General features: G+C 39.0%; 1 protein-coding gene across 1 annotated transcript in view; it reads right to left on the reverse strand.

Annotated features, from left to right (window-relative positions):
* The window catches only part of OXSR1 (oxidative stress responsive kinase 1), a 104995-nt gene that overhangs the window by 36963 nt on the left and 54196 nt on the right, over positions 1–13836 (reverse strand). Inside the window, exon 5 of the mRNA XM_045436552.1 lies at positions 12243–12298. Coding sequence (XP_045292508.1) covers positions 12243–12298 — 56 coding nt within the window. The remainder of the gene's footprint in view (positions 1–12242; positions 12299–13836) is intronic.

Genomic DNA, 13836 nt, shown 5'->3' on the forward strand with positions numbered 1-13836 from the left:
AGCTGTCAGCACAGAGCCCGATGTGGGGCTGGAACTCACGACCCCGGGCTGGAATTCACGAACGCGAGATCGTGACCCAAGCTGAAGTCAGACGCTTAACCAACTGAGTCACCTAGGCGCCCCATATTCAAGTCTTCGATACACTTTGACTTAATTTTTATCTACGGTGTGAGACAGTGATCCAATCCAGCTTCACTTTTTTGCATGTGGCTGTCCAATTTTCTCAATACCACTTAATTAAGATACTGTCTTTCCCCATTGTATATTATTCGCTATTGTAAATAATGCTGCAATAAACATGTATATTTCTTTTTAAGTTAGTGTTTTTATTTTCCTCAGATAAATACCCAGATGTGGAATTACTAGATCATACAAGAGTTCTACCATAAATTTTCTGAGGAACCTCAATACTGTTTTCCATCGGCTGCACCAATTCACAGTCCCACCAATAGTGCATAAGGGTTCTGGTTTTTCCACATCCTTGCCAGTGCTTGTTATTTCCAGTCTTTTAGATAATAACCATTCTAACAGGTGTGAGACATCTCGATGTGTGTGAGGTTCTGATTTGCATTTCCCTAATAACTCATTTATCTGTTGGCAATTGTATGTCTTCTTTGGGGAAAATGTATGTTCAGATCTTCTACCCATTTCTTAATCAGATTGTTCATTTTCGATACTGAATTGTAGGAGTTCTTTATATATTTTGGATATTAGTCCCTTATGAGATATATGACTTGTAAATATTTTCTCCCATTCAGTAGGATGCCTTTTCATTTTGCTGATATCCTTTGCTGTATAGATTTTTTTATTTAAAAAGAATCGTTTTTAACGTTTACTTGTTTTTGAAGGAGAGAGAATGTGAGCGGGGAAAGGGCTGAGAGGGAGACACAGAACTGAAGCAGGTTCCAGGCTCTGAGCTGTCAGCACAGAGCCTGACGCAGAGCTCGAACTCACAATCTGTGAGATCATGACCTGAGTGAAGTTGGTCGCCCAGTCGACTGAGCCACCCAGGCATTCCTGTACAGATTATTTAAAAAGATTTTTTTTTAATGTTTATTTATTTTAGAGAGAGAGGGAGGGAGGGAGGGACAAAGAGGGGGAGTACAGGGGATCTGAAGCAGGGTGTGCTGACTGCAGAGAGCCCGATGCAGGACTTGAACCCATGAACCATGAGATCATGACCTGAGCTGAAAGTTGGGATGCTTAACTGACTGAGCCACCATGCGCCCTGCTGTGCACATTTTTTGTTTGATATTCCTATTTGTTCATTTTTTGCCTTAGCTGCTTTTGCTTTTGGCATCAGACCTGTATCAAGGGGCTTGCCATCTATGCTTTCTCTTAGGTATTTTATGGTTTCATGCCTTACATTCTTTAGTTCAATTTGAGTTAATTTTTGCATATGATGTAAGATGGTGTTCTAGCTTCATTCTTTTACTTGTGGCTGTTTAATTTTCTCAAGACCATTTATTGAAGAGACTATCCTTTCCCCCTTGTACACTCTTAACTCCTTTATGATAAAATTAATTGCCTATGTCTGTATGGGTTTATTTCTGGGCTTTCTTTTCTGTACCATTAGTCTATATGTCTGTTTTTATGCAAATATCATACTGTTTTAATTAATGTAGCTTCATACTATACTTTGAAATCGGGGAGCATAATGCCTCCAGCTTTGTTCTTTCTTAAGACTGCTTTGGCTATTTGAAGTCTTTTATGATTCCATACAAATTTTAGGATTGTTTGCTCTATTTCTCTGAAAAATGACATTATAATTTCGGTAGGGGTTACAGTGAATCTGTATATTATTTTGGGTAGTACATTTTGACAATATGATTTCTTCCAATTCATAGGCAAAGAATATCTATGTCTTCAGCTTCTTTCTTTAATGTCTTGTAATTCTCCATATACTGACTGGTCTTTCACCTCTTTGATTAAATTTATTACTAGATATTTTACTTATTTTGATGCAACTGTAAATAGGATTGTTTTAATTTCTCTGATAGTTTATTACTAACATACAGAAATGCAACAGATTTGCGTGTACTGATTTTGTATTTTGCAACTTTACTAAATTTGAATATTGTAACAGTTTTCTGATGGGAGTCTTTAGGGTTTTCTATGTTCAATATCAAGCCATCTGCAAATGGTGACAGTTTTACTTCTTGCTTTCTAATTTGGATGACTTTAATTTCTTTATCTTGCCTAACTGCTCTGGCTAGTACTTCCAACTACATTGAATAAAAATGGTGAGAATAGGCATCTTTTCCTTGTTTGTGATCTTATAGGAAATGCTTTCAGCTTTTTGCTACTGAGTATAACATTAGCTGTGGGCTTGTCATATATGGCCTTTATTATGTTGAGGTATGCTCCCCCTATATTGGCTTCATTGAGAATTATAAATGGATGTTGAATTTTGCCAAATGTTTTTACCACATGTTGACCTGATACAATTTTTTTTTTTTAATTTTTTTTTTTCAACGTTTATTTATTTTTGGGACAGAGAGAGACAGAGCATGAACGGGGGAGGGGCAGAGAGAGAGGGAGACACAGAATCGGAAACAGGCTCCAGGCTCTGAGCCATCAGCCCCAGAGCCCGACGCGGGGCTCGAACTCACGGACCGCGAGATCGTGACCTGGCTGAAGTCGGACGCTTAACCGACTGCACCACCCAGGCGCCCCAACAATTTTTATCCTACATTTGGTTAATGTGGTAGATCACATTGACTAATTTGCAGATGTTGAACGAACCTTGCATTTCTGGAATAAGACCCACTTCATCAAGGTGTATGGTCCTTTTAATAATGTATTGCTGAACTGAGTATACTGATATTTGTTGAAGATTTTTGCATCTATGCCCACTAGAATATTAGCCTATAATTTTCTTGTGGCATTCTTGTCTGGTTTTGGTATCAGGGTAATGCTGCCTTCATAAAGTATGTTTAATGTTTCCCACCTCTTCTATGTTTTTTGAAAGAGTTTGAGAAGGATTGGTATTAGTTCTTCTTTCAAAGTCTGGTAGAATTCACTAGTGAAGCTGTCTGGTACTGGAGGGTTCGGAGGTTTCTGATTACTGATTCAACCATTTTACTAGCAATTGTTGTGTTTAGGTTTTCTATTTCATGATTCAGTCTTGGTAGGTTGTATGTTTTCCGAAACATATCCATTTCTTCTAAATTGCCCAATTTGCTAGCATATAATTGTTCATAGCAGTTTCTCATGATCCCTTCTATTTCTTTTTTTTTTTTCCATTTCCTTGAATCCTCTTTTTCTAGGTGAACCTAGCTAAAGGTTTGTCAATTTTATCTTTTCAAAGAACTGACTCTTAGTTTCAATGATCTTTTCTATTGTTATTGTAGTCTCTATTTCATTTATTTCTGTACTAGTCTGTTATTTCCTTCCTTCTGCTAAATAGGTTTCATTTGTTCTTCTTTTTTCTAGTTCCTTGAGGTATAAAGTTGTCTGAGACTTTTATTTCTTGGGGTAGGCATTTATCCATGATGTACTTCCCTTGTAGAGCTGCTTTTGTTTTCAGAACCAAGAGGTTGGTGATTTGGGCAGGGCATGGGAATTGGGAAAAGAACTGCTTTTGTTGTATCCAATAAATTTCATATGTTACACTTCTATTTCCATGTGCCACAAGGTATTTTTTTTTTCTTCTTTGACCCAGTGGTTGTTCAGTAGCATGTTGCTGAATCTTCATATAGCCCTACATTTTCCCATTTTCTTCACATAGTTAATTTCTAGTTTCATACCACTGTGGATAGAAAAAATGCTTGATTTCATTTCAGGCCTCTTAAATTTATTAAGACTTATTTTGTGGCCTAATATATGATCTGTCTTGGAAAATGTTCCATGTGTACTTGAGGACAGCGAATATTCTGTTGCTTTGGGATGTTAAGTCTAACATATCGTTTAAGGTTGATGTCTCCTTACTGATTTTTCTGTCTAGATGATCTACCACACTCTTATATTATTGCTGTCTACTTCTCCCTTTAGGTTTGTTAATATGTACTTTACATAATTAGATGCTTCTATATTGGGGGCATGATTTTTACAGATGTTTTGTCCTTTTTTTTTTTTTTTCTGGGCTGACCCCTTTGTCATCATGTAATGCCCTTCTTTACCTCTTATTACAGTCTTTATTCTGAAGTCTACCTTGTCTGATTTATCTACTTCACTTGTGATTTTTGTAATCTGAATCTTCTCTCATTTCTTCTTAGTCCACTGAGCTAAAGGTTTGTCAATTTTGGTGACCTTTTCTAAGCATCACCTCTCTACTGCTTTTCTATTTTCTATTTCCTTTATCTCTTCTCTAAATTTTATTCTTTCCTTCCTTCTACAGCTTTGGGTTTAGTTTCTTTTTGTAGTTAATTTGCTATCTTATTTTTTAAATAAAGTATCTACAGCTATAAACCTGCCCCTTAGCCAACAGTTTTGCTATGTCCCATAAATGGTGATTTTGTTCTCATTCATCTGTATTTTTAGATTTCCCTTGTGAAGCTTTCCTTTATCCATTGGTTGTCTGAGTGTGTGCTATTTAATTGCTACAAATTTGTGACACTTTTAGTGTTCTGCTACTAATTTCTAACTTTATCCACAAGGGTCAGAGAGGGTATTTTGTATGTTATCTTTTAAAATCTACTGGGACTTGGGGCGCCTGGGTGGCGCAGTCGGTTAAGTGTCCGACTTCAGCCAGGTCACGATCTCGCGGTCCGGGAGTTCGAGCCCAGCGTCAGGCTCTGGGCTGATGGCTCAGAGCCTGGAGCCTGTTTCCAATTCTGTGTCTCCCTCTCTCGCTGCCCCTCCCCCGTTCATGCTCTGTCTCTCTCTGTCCCAAAAATAAAAATAAAAAACATTGAAAAAAAAAATTTTTAATCTACTGGGACTTAATATGTGGCCTAACATGGTCTACCCCAGAAAATTAACTCGTGTGCACTTGAGACGAACGTGCATGCTGATCCTGTTGTATTGTGTGTGTGTCTGTTAGCTCTAGGCGGTGTACTGTATTAAATCTTTCATTTCCTTATCTCCTGTCTGTTGTGTCCATTATTGTGGAGTACTGAAGTCTCCCACTACTAACGTGGAGCCACTTCTCCCTTCAATTCTCTATTTCCTTCCTATATTTTGCTAGCTATGTTATTATTTATATAAATATTTATAATTGTTACATCTTTTTGCTGTATTGAACCTTTTGTTAATGGGTAATGTCCTTATTTGTTGTTTTTTTTTTAATTTTTTAAAATGTTTGTTTGTTTTTGAAGGAGAGACAGAGCGTGAGCAGGGGATGGGTAGAAAAAGAGGGAGACACAGAGTCCAAAACCAGCTCCAGGCTGTGAGCTGTCAGCAAAAAGCCCAACACAGGGCTTGAACTCACAAACTGAGCTCATGACCTGACCTGAAGTCAGCTGCTTAACCAACGGAGCCACCCCGGTGCCCCTGTTTGGTAAACTTTTTTCATTTAAAGTTTATTTTCTCTGATATTAGAAGAGCCACCTCTGCTCCCTTTTGGTTACTATTTGCATGGAGTATCTTTTTTCCATCCTTTCACTTTCTTTTTTTTTTTAATGTATTTTTTTTTTTCGAGAAAGAGAGAGAGAGAGACTGTGCGCAGGAAAGGCACAGATAGAGAGGGAGATACAGTATCCGAAGTAGGCTCCAGGCTCTGAGCTGTCAGCACAGAGTCTGACGTGGGGCTTAAACTTACAAACTGTGAGATCATGACCTGAGCCAAAGTTGGATGCTCCACCTGAGCCACCCAGGCACTCCATCCATCCTTTCACTTTCAATGTATTTGTGTCTGAGATCTAAAATTAGTCCCTTACAGAGAGCATATAACTGGGTTAAGTATTTTGTTTAATCTGTTCTGCCAATCTGTCCTTTGATTGGAGAGTAATCAACTTACATTTGAAGCAATTACTGATAAGGAAGCACTAACTTCTGTCATTGTGTTGTTTTCCATGTCTTCTAGTTTTGTCCCTCATTTCCCACATTACTTTTTGTTGTGAAAGGCTTAATTTTTTTCTCATTTCCTTGTGTTTATATTCTATAACTGGTTTTTTGTTTTGTTTTTTTTTTTGGTTACCACAGAGATTACATTTAACATTCTAAAGTTATAACACTTGAATTTGAATTTATACCAGTGTAGAGGTGCAAGGATGGCTCAGTCAGTAGAGCATGCAACTCTTGATCAAAATCAAGTGGTAGTGAGTTCAAGGCTCATGTTGGGCATCAAGATTACTTAATTAAAAAAAAAAAAAAGTTTTTTTAAAATCTTGAATTTATACCAGGCTAACTACAATAATACAAAATCTCTTCTCCTTTATAGCACTATGCCCCTGTTGATTGTTATCACAAAATTATAACTTAATACACAGTGTTCAAATATGAAATGATAATTCTTCTAAATATATTGGTCTCTTAAGCAGAAAATATGTTTTGGAATTACAAACCAGTTAACAGTAATGACTTTTAGACCACTGTTTTTAGTAATGTATTCATGTACAAAACAAAAAGTGAAGTCACAATCCACCATTACAATAATACTAGCTTTTATAGTTGCCCATGTATTTACCTTTATGAGATCTTTATTTCTTCATACTGCATCAAGTTACTGTCTAGTGTCCTTTCATTCCACCTTGTGGGACTCCTGTGATCATTTCTTGCCAGCAGATCTATCAGAAACAAAGTTCCTCAGCTTCTGTTTATCTGGAAATGTCTCGATTTATTCCTCACTTTTAAGGAGGATTTTACCAGATATAGAATTCTTGATTGACAATTTTTTTTTTTTTTTTTTTTTTTACCACTTTGAATTCACTGGCCCACTGCCTTCTGGCTTCCAAGGTTTCTGATGAGAAATCTGCTAACTGCCTTATTGAGGATCCCTTGATTATGAGGAGTCATTTCTATCTTCCTGCTTTCAAGATTCTTTGTCTTTGGCTTTTATAAGTTTGATTATCCGGAGTCTCTGTGTAGGCCTCTTAGAGTTCATCCGACTTGGAGATCACTGAGCTTCTGGGATGTTTATATCCATGTTTTCCATCAAGTTTGTAAAGTTTTCAGCACTTATTTATTCAAATATTCTCTCTGCTCATTTCTCTCTCCTCCTTGTAGGACTTCCCACATGTGTATTGGTCTGCTTGATGATGTCCAACAGATCCTTTGAGCTCTGTTCACTTTTCTTCAATCTTTGTCCCTTCTGTTTCTCAGACTATAATTTCCATTTTCCTACCTTCAAATTCATCAATTCTTTTTTCAGCCAGCTCAAATCTGCATTTGCATTTGAATCCTTCTAGTGAGTTTTCCATTTTGTAATACAAGTTATTGTACTTTTCAGCTCCAGAATTTCCTTTTTGTTTTTAGGTTCTCTCTCCTTATTCCTAATTCCATTTTTGTTCACACATTGTAGTCCTGAGTTTGTCCACATCTTCCTTTAGTTTTCTTTGTCTGGCAGATCTGCTGTCAGGTCTTTTTCAGAGACAGTTACTGTTATTTTATTTCCTTTGAATGAGCTATACTTTCCTGTTTTGTTGAATGCCCTGTGATTTTTTTGTTAAAAACTGGACATTTGAATCTAATGATATGGCAATTCTGGAAATCAGATTCTCTCCCTTTCCCAAAGTTTGAGGCTTTTTTGGTTATTGTTTTTATTTTGGCTGTGATAGACTGTCTCTGGTCAAGCATCAGCCTGAAGTATAAACAAGCTCTTCTCAGGACTTTTCTGTACCTTTTCCTGGAATGTGCAGTCATTTTCCAATTTTCCTCATAAATGTAACTGTTTTTTAATGTCTGGCTCCAAAAATGGGAAGACGAGAAAACAGAAGGCAAGGAAAAAAGACGCTGGCCCTTAAAGTCCCCTGGAAGTCACTTAGAGGGGAGAGGGTGCCACAACAATGGCTGTCTGCCTCTTTATCTGCAGCACTGTGAGCAGAAGCAGCAATCCGTGATCAGAACACAGATCCATGATATTTAGAAGACAGGGTCCATTGTGCCCACTGTGGGTCACACAAGCTGTCTGCCAGTTGCTCCAAAAACATGTGTGCAGTTGCCTGCCAGGAGGCCGATGGGTAGGGGATAGGAATGGACTGAAATTAACCGCAATTTACCTTCCAAGCCTTCCCCTAGAGCTTGCAAGCCTTCCAAGGAACTGCAGAATTGTAAAATTCAGGAGTTACATCAGACAGATTCTGCTGGTTCAGTTTTTGCCTAGGTGTGGAGAGATTCCTGGTGTTTCCTATTCCACCACCTTCCCAGAATCCACTCTTCTTTAGTTTTTGACCACTTGGTTTTGCCTCTCTGAACAACACAGCATAACTGTGCCTGGTTTTGAACCTATATAAATGAAATCACATGCCATATATTCTATTTCAACTGTTTTCTTTCACCTTATCTTTTTATCATTAATGCTTTCAAATGCAGTTGTAATTCTATCCATATTCATCACTATACAGTATTCCAATGTACAAGTTAACCATAATTTATTTCTCCGTTCTACTAACGAAGGGCATTGGGACTGCTTCAAACTTTCAATGCTCTTGAACACTGTGCCACACGTAAGCATAATCTTCTCCACGCCATACATCCAGAAGCCAAAGTTTTAGGGTATGCGTATTTGAACTAATTTACTCTCCCACTATTGGAATATGAGATTTTTTTCCTTGCTTTACACTGATACTAACCACTGTGCTGTCAGATGTTTTTGCCAGGTCATCTAGCATAACTTGGTATCCCAATACCAGCTGACAGGCACACCTTATTATTTAATGCTTCTCTGTACTATGTTTCACAGATACTGTGTTTGTTAGAAGTTGAAGGTCTATGGCAACCCTGCATGCAGCAAGTCTACGGGCACCATTTTTCTCACACTTGCTAACTTCTGGTCTCTGTGCCACATTTTGATAATTCTTGCAATATTTCAAAGTTTTTCATTCATCACCGCATTTGCTCTGGTGATCTGTGATTAGTGATTTTTTGATGTTACGATTACAATTGTTGGGGTGCCACAAACCAGGCCCTTAAAAGGTGGTGAACTTAATCAATACATGTTGGGTATGTTCCGACTGCTCCATTGACCAGCCATTCCCCCATCTCTCTCCCTCTCCTCTCAGGCCTCCCTATTCCCCGAGGCACAACAATATTTCAATCAGGCCAATCAATAACCCTACAAGGGCCTCTAAGTGTTCACGTGAAAGGAAGAGTCACACAGCCTCCCACTTTAAATCACTCAAAAACTAGAAATGATGAAGCTTAGTAAGGAAGGCATGTTGAAAGCCCAAACGGGCAAAAAGCTAGGCCTCTTTGCATCAGTTAGCCAAGATGTGAGTGAAAAGGGAAAATTCATGAAGGAAATTATTGCTGACATGGAGAAAGTTTTAGTGCTCTGGCTAGAAAATCAAACCAGCCACAACTTCCCTGACACCAAAGCCTTATCCGGAGCAAGGCCTTAACTCTCTTCAACTCTAGGAAGGCGAGAGGGGTGAGGAAGCTGCAGAGAGAAGTCTGAAGCCAGCCGAGGTTGGCTTAAGGGAGGAAGCCGTCTCTAGGACGTACAAGTGCAAGGGGGAGCAGCGAGCGCTGATGCAGCAGCTGTAACGAGTTACCAGAAGATCGAGGCGGGTTAATTCACAAAGGCGGCTACCCCGAACAACAGATCTTCAGTGCGGACCAGACGGCCTTCCTGTGGAAGAAGACGCCACCTAGGACTTTTTAGCCAGAACCAACTCAATGCCTGGCTTCAAAGTCTCAAAGGACAGGCTAACTCTCGTTAGGGGCCAATGCAGCTGGTGACTTTAAGTTGAAACCAATGTCTATTTGCCAGTCCCAAATTGCTAGGGCCCTTAAGAATGATGCTAAATCTACCCTTCCTGTGCTGGAACAGTAGAATAACAAAGCGTGGATGACAGCACATCTGCTTACAACATGGCTTACTAAATGTTTGAAGCCCACTGTTGAGACCTACTGCTCAGAAAACAAGATGCCATTCAAAACAGTACTGCTTACCGACAACGTACCTGGTCACCCAAGAGCCGCAATGGAGTCGTACAGCGAGATTAATACTGTTTTCGTGGCTGCTAACACAACACCCATTCTGCAGCCCGTGGATCAAGGAGTTAATTCTGACTTTAAGTCTTACTATTTAACAAACACATTGTATAAGGCTAGGGATTCCTCTACTGGGATCTGGGCAAAGTAAACTGAAAACCTTCTGGAAAGAATTCACCATTCTAGATGCCATTAAGAACATCTGTGATTCATGGGAAGATGTGAAAATAGCAACATGAACAGGAATTTGGAAGAAGTTGATTCTAACACTCATGGATGACTTTCAGGGGTTCAAGACTTCAGTGGAAGATGTACCTACAGATGTGATGGAAACAGCCAGAGAACTAGACTTAAAAGTGGAGTCTGAACTTGTGATGAATTACTGTAATCTCACGATAAAACCTGAACAGTGAGGGACTGCTTCTTAAGGATGAGCAAAGAAAACGGTTTCTTGAGATGGAATCTATTCCTGGTAAAGGTGCCGTGAAGACTGTTGAAATGACAACAAAGGATTTAGAATATCACGTTAACTTAGTTGATGAGGCAGCAGCAAGGTTTGAGAGGACTGACTCCAACTCTGAAAGAAGTTCTTCTGTGGGTAAAGCAGCATCGCATACTACAGAGAAATCGTTTGTGAAAAGAAGAGTCAATTGTAGCAGATGTTACTGTTGTCTTATTTTTAAGACCCGGCTACAGCCACCCTCTTGATCAGTCAGCAACCATCGACATGGAGGCCAGACGCTCCGCCAGCAAAAACTTTATGACTCACTGAAAGCTCAAAGGATGGTTAGCATGTTTTAGCAATAAAGTATTTCTAATTAAGGTATGCACATTGTTTTTTCAGAAATACTGTATTGCCCACTTAATAGACTATAATAGAGTGTAAACATAACTTTTATACACTCTGGGAAACCAACGAATTCATTTGACTTGCCATTTTGCAATATTTGCTTTACTGTGGTGGTCTGGAAGTAAACCCACAGTATCTCCAGGTACGCCTGTGCTAGGCATTTACCTGATTACTAGTGAGCCTGAAACCTTTTATTACGTTTATGTTTTGATGTCTTCATTTGGGAATCTTCTGCCCATTTTTTATCTGATTTTTCTTCTTAATGAGTTCTTTCTGTATTCTAAATTTAAGCCCTCTGTCAGTTATTCATGCTGTGAATATCTTTTCTACTCTGTGGTTTGCCTTTTTGTTTATTAATGATGATAAACCATTTGTTCTTCTTTCAATAAAGAGAAGCTGGGAATTTTAAAGGAGTCAAATTTATCAATCTTTTATGTTATGTGGCTTGGTTAAAATGTTTCCTTAGGTTGGGACATGAAGGAAGATGTGCACTTAAATTATCTTTTTTAAATTTTTTTTAATGTTTTTATTTATTTTTGAGACAGAGAAAGACAGAGCATGAGCAGGGCAGGGGCAGAGAGAGGGGGAGACACGGAATCCGAAGTGGGCTCCAGGCTCTGAGCTGTCAGCACAGAGCCCGACCCGGGGCTTGAACTCACGGACGGACTGTGAGATCATGACCTGAGCTGAAGTCGGACGCTCAACCAACTGAGCCCCCCAGGTGCCCCTTAAATTATCTTCTAAGGGTGAAGAAATGATTTGTGGTCTGAGTGATTATCTTTCTCCTGCCAAACACCTGACTGTCCCAGCAGTGTGGGACACCCCGATGAGCGGCTTGCTTGACGATCCCACGGTACAGCCACTCTGGAGGGGTATTTGACCAGGATGGCAGGTCCTAGACTCCAACTCTTATCTCTTCGGCCCTGAATTTGCCAAAAGCGCACTTTCACCTCTCAGATTCCTCTTCTTAACTGGCAAACACCCCAACCACCCCAGGACAGAAGCAACGCTGTATCACTTCTCTATAGCACATCAGTTCACAAACAGTGAGGTCTCTTGACTACCTCTCCCTCAAAGGAAAGCACAGGATGCTGGGAGAACCCATCAAAGATGACTCTCTGCGGGCAAGGAGTGATAACTGGAAGGTAATGAATAATGGACAAAAAATGTCTAAGATCAAAACTGCAGGACGAGTGGTGGAGGGTATCTTGAGAGTAAGCAGGGATCGACAACACAGGCTGCTTGACTAGGGACAGTCCAGGAAACAGAAGAGAAAACTGGCTCTGAAAACATCCAAGATAAGTAACGTGGTTCTACTGACCATTAAATCAAAATTAAAAGAAAAACTAATCATTACCTGCAATCTGTACTGAGCCATCTTCTCCAAGAAGAATATTTCCAGCTTTCACATCTCTTTAAGGAAAAAAAAAAAAATTAAAAAGTTACATATTAAAAAACACCTATTCTTTGGAGTCACATAATTTAAGCAATTGTTTACTGTATTCACACAACACTGGCAGTAAATTCTCTATTTTACATTAAAGGGTGTTAAGGCCAAGAGTAAACGATTTTTAAAATTTTAGTCACTTGTACCAGAATCTAAATATTATAAAGAAAGCTACAATAACAAATAGCTTTTTACTATAAAATCTAGAAGACCCAACACGATTAAATACTTGTTTGGAATAACGGTGGCCAAAGAATGCAACCCTCACCTACTGTCACCTAATTCCACTTTTTGAAATATATTGATTAAAAGAAAATTTTTTTCAGTTCATTCATTTTGAGAGAGAGCGAACATGAGCAGGGCAGGGGCAGACAGAGAGCGGGGAGAGAGAATTCCAAGTCAGCGGAAGTCACTGTCAGTGCAGAGCCCGATGCAGGGCTCAAACTCACAAAACCTGAGATAATGACCTGAGCCGAAACCAAGAGTTGGACACTTAACCACTGAGCCACCCAGGCACCCTAAAATATAATGATTTTTTTTCCACAACATAATACATGGCCAAATTTTTATTTTTTTGTTTTATTTTTTGAGAGAGTGAGTGCACAAGCAGGGTAGAGGGACAGAGAGAGAATCTCAAACAGGCTCCACACTCAGCACAAGAGCCCGGTAAGGGGCTTGATCCCTAGGATCATGACCTGAGCTGAAATCAAGAGTCAAACATTTAACCGACTGAGCCATCTGAGGCACCTCTCAAAAATTGTAAATGGTCAGTATGTGGTTAAAAACAGGGACTATCCTACGCCTGAGACATAAAGATAGATATTAATCATTCAAACATCTTTATATTTTTAATCGGTAACTATTTGTAACTCATAGTACACATGCACACATTCTTATTATAAAAACCTAAATATCACCAAAGAGCCCAAAGTCCCTCTACCCACCATTCTCAAGTCTAGAACTTCCTTCACAGTTTTCAACTATTACCAATCTAGTCAATACAATATGTTCCTGTGACCTACCTCGGCTCTTCTTCCAACATAAATGATACTACACTATCCATTCAAAGCTACAACTTGTTTTTCTCATACAACAATGTGTTAGCAATATCTGGCAAAATTTAAAATCCTCAAATCCTGAGTAGTAGCAAATCCACTTCTTGGTAACCCAGAGAAACCCCCACCCGTGTACAAACAAGGACGTCACTGCAGCATTGTTTGTAATAATAAACCAAAAATGATAACAACCTAGAAGGCCAACAATAGCAGAAAGGTTGAACTAATTTTGTTACAGCCATAAAATGGAATAAGGTCAATCAACATGGTTTGACTTGAAATACCCTCTAACACAGACTACTAAATGAACAAATCAAATGAGAGGACAGCGCATTTTGTAGGGCATCATTAATGTTATACACACACACACACACACACACACACACACACACACACACACTTTACATCTATTCCAAATGGAGAGTAATGAATGTTTCCTTCTGTGGAGA

Source organism: Leopardus geoffroyi, chromosome C2 (genome assembly GCF_018350155.1).
Source record: "Leopardus geoffroyi isolate Oge1 chromosome C2, O.geoffroyi_Oge1_pat1.0, whole genome shotgun sequence".
NCBI classification, from domain to species: Eukaryota; Metazoa; Chordata; class Mammalia; order Carnivora; family Felidae; genus Leopardus; species Leopardus geoffroyi.